This window comes from Arachis duranensis, chromosome 4, assembly GCF_000817695.3.
Source record: "Arachis duranensis cultivar V14167 chromosome 4, aradu.V14167.gnm2.J7QH, whole genome shotgun sequence".
NCBI classification, from domain to species: domain Eukaryota; kingdom Viridiplantae; phylum Streptophyta; class Magnoliopsida; order Fabales; family Fabaceae; genus Arachis; species Arachis duranensis.
Window position 1 is genome coordinate 13608406 of NC_029775.3, and position 3082 is coordinate 13611487.

At 29.2% G+C, this 3082-nt stretch overlaps 1 protein-coding gene and 1 non-coding gene across 2 annotated transcripts in view; both read left to right on the top strand.

Annotated features, from left to right (window-relative positions):
• Positions 1 to 1729: 1729 nt before the first annotated feature.
• Positions 1730 to 3082, top strand: part of LOC107483462 (GTP-binding protein SAR1A) — a 2513-nt gene continuing 1160 nt past the window's right edge. The window contains exons 1-2 of the mRNA XM_016104077.3: positions 1730 to 2027; positions 2113 to 2244. Of these exons, the coding sequence (XP_015959563.1) occupies positions 1734 to 2027; positions 2113 to 2244 (426 nt within the window). The 5' untranslated portion in view covers positions 1730 to 1733. The remainder of the gene's footprint in view (positions 2028 to 2112; positions 2245 to 3082) is intronic.
• LOC127746908 (small nucleolar RNA snoR83) lies at positions 2889 to 3014 on the top strand. The gene has a single exon (XR_008008720.1). It is a non-coding gene; the product is annotated as a small nucleolar RNA snoR83 (small nucleolar RNA).

Genomic DNA, 3082 nt, shown 5'->3' on the forward strand with positions numbered 1-3082 from the left:
CGATAGGTCACCAAAAGCGTGGCGATAGAGCAACCGGCACCCTTGCAGTTGTGACCCTTTCAAAAGCGTGTCAGTAGCTTAAAAAGCGTGGCGAAAAGCTATCGCTACGCTTTTTTGGACTTTTCGCCACGCTTTAAAAGCGTAGCAAAAAGCTTATTTTCTTGTAGTGTAATATGTATCTTAAAGATATATAATAAATATAAAATAAATATGTTAAAAATTTAATTTTTTTGTATTTTTAATATTTTTAATTTATAATTTTAATATGTATTTTTAGAATATAAGATAACTAAATCTTTATAAATAAAGTGAAATATAATAAATAAGTTACCTACAACTCACTAATTACAAGGCCAGCCAGCCAACCAACACCAACATCATTGGTCCCCAAACCTGTCCTCCATTGGGCTGTTGGAACTTGGAAAATTAAAGTCTTATTAAAATGTGAAATGATACACACAAGTAAGAGAAATATGTTTGAAAATCTTTGATAAGAATTAACAAGTGATGAAATCTACGATGATCTCAGATGATGCATAATTGTTCTATTTTTATAAGAAAATTACATGATAGTATTTAGGTTTCATTTGGAAAATTTTAAAAGTAATAATATTTTTAAATTTTTTATTTATGAAAAGTAATAATATTAATATCTAGTACAATTTTTAAAATTAAATTGCAGCTTTTTAAAAAACTATAAAATTTATAGAGAAGTTAAAAAAAATGACTTCTCTCATAATACTACTATTTTTTTATCATATTTTTATAAAATAAGCACTTTTAACATTTAAAATCTAAATACAAATAACTTATTTATAAACTACTTTTAATATAGTCATTTATTGTTTAAACTATTTTTTCTAAAATAACTTAATTAAACTGTTTTTTCAAACTAGCCTTATTTTGGTTTTGTATGATTCTTGAACTATTAAGTGTGTGTTTGAATTATCGTTTGTAAACGGATGTTTGTATAAAATTGATTTTGATCAAAAGTGAGTTAGTATTAATATAGTTTATGTTTCGTAATTTTTATTCAAAATGGATTATAGTAAACTAAATATTATTTGGATTACATTATTCAAAATTACTTTTAAATGAAAAATTATAAAAAAGGACATGAATTTAAATAATTATTTTATGTTATCTTATAATTTTATTTTAAATATTTAAATAAATTTTAATTTTTTTAGTACTTTTAATATTCTTTAGTACTCTATTAGAATTAATAAAATCATAATACAACAATCTAACATAAAAAGATAAACAGAAAAGCTAAAATTTTTAGTTTTTGATAAACGTGAATTTAAAAATAGTATCAAACATAAAAATAAAAAGTTCAAAAAATTCAAACAAGTTTCTCTTTTCTACAATCCAAACACACCCTGAGTGTTTGAATCAAATATTTTAATATATGTTGATTAGATTGTTATCATTGGGTCTTATTAACAAAAACATTTCACTAATTCAATTCAACTGGTTTTCTATTATTTTAAGTTACGTTCTTATTTAGTATATAAATTTTGATATTTCATATCTTATTTAAATTTAGTATAAAATTAGATAATTATTTTCAAAAAACGATTTTTATATAAAAGTAACAACTAAAATTATTAAATATATTCAATTAAATTATTTAACATAATACATATTAATATTTAAATGACATGAATTTTTCAGAAAAAAGAAATAAATAATAAATAAAAGAATAGATTGGTGCATTGCATTGCCACCACATGCTTTTTGTAAATGCAAAAAAAGAGACAAAAACATTACATGATGTAGGATCTGTATCTCCCAACCCACGATCTGCTTCCCTTCTCAATCATCGTTCCTCAAACCTGCGATCTGTATCTTGTTCCTTTTCCCTTTTTCACTTTCGGGTTTGGATCTCTCAAGACATGTTCCTCTTTGACTGGTTCTATGGCATTCTAGCCTCCCTCGGCCTTTGGCAAAAAGAAGCCAAGATTCTCTTCCTGGGTCTCGATAATGCCGGCAAGACCACCCTCCTTCACATGCTCAAAGACGAGGTTCTTGTTTCAATACCCTTTGAAAATACTTTAAAAAGATGAGATTTTTAATTCTTAATTTTTCTGGGGTTTGTTTCAATTTCAGAGATTAGTTCAGCATCAACCTACCCAACACCCCACTTCCGAGGAATTGAGCATTGGCAAGATCAAGTTCAAGGCTTTTGATTTGGGTGGCCACCAAGTTGCTCGCAGAGTCTGGAAAGACTACTATGCAAAGGTTATAATCGTTATTTTGAGTTTTTGCTTTGTTTATTATTTTTCTCAATTTCTGATTTATGTCCAGTGATAATTTGTAATGATTTAGCAATTGCCAAAGTGGATTTTTCTTTGTGGTGATGCTTTGGAGCTTGGTTGTTCACTTTGTTTCTGTTGAGTCCTTGAAGCATTCTATTTTGTTTCATTGATGGGACAAATTGCTTCTTAGACAAGGTGACTAGTGCTCCTATAGCCAATTATATTATATCTTGATTGGCTATGTTACAGTGTGTTCAAAGAGGTTCGTTTATTTATTAATGGTCTAGACATGGTTGGCCACGAGTGACAAGTGTGTGCTTGCTAGGCAGCTCAGTGGAGTGTCTATGCTCCTTGGTTGCGAATCGTTTCAACTTAACATAACATATCACCTACTTCCAATCTGGTCTGTTCATTAGTGTTCATTTTCCATATGGAGTGCTGGTTTTCACTTTAAGTGCGGTCTTGCTCCTTTTTCCTGTGATCCTTTGCCAATACGTTGCTATTTCCCGGCTACCACATTTTTGTTTCAAACTCTTACAGTTTTTTCTGTTTCATTCTTCTTGTTAATAATAGTAACTAGGTTGATTTGCATAAGTTCTTACTCATCCTGCAATCTATGCCTTCTTAATCCCAGATAAAGCTCTCTGTAGTTATCTGATTCATCAGAGGCAGATATTGAAAGTGGAAGTTTTCGCTGATAGCACCCCTTAATGAACTTCCAGGAGGTGTTTACTAGTGACTTTCCAAACATGTCCTCTTTGCTCCCTAATGTATTCTAAAACAAGAACATTACAAGACTGAGAGGGAGACTTAACGTACTT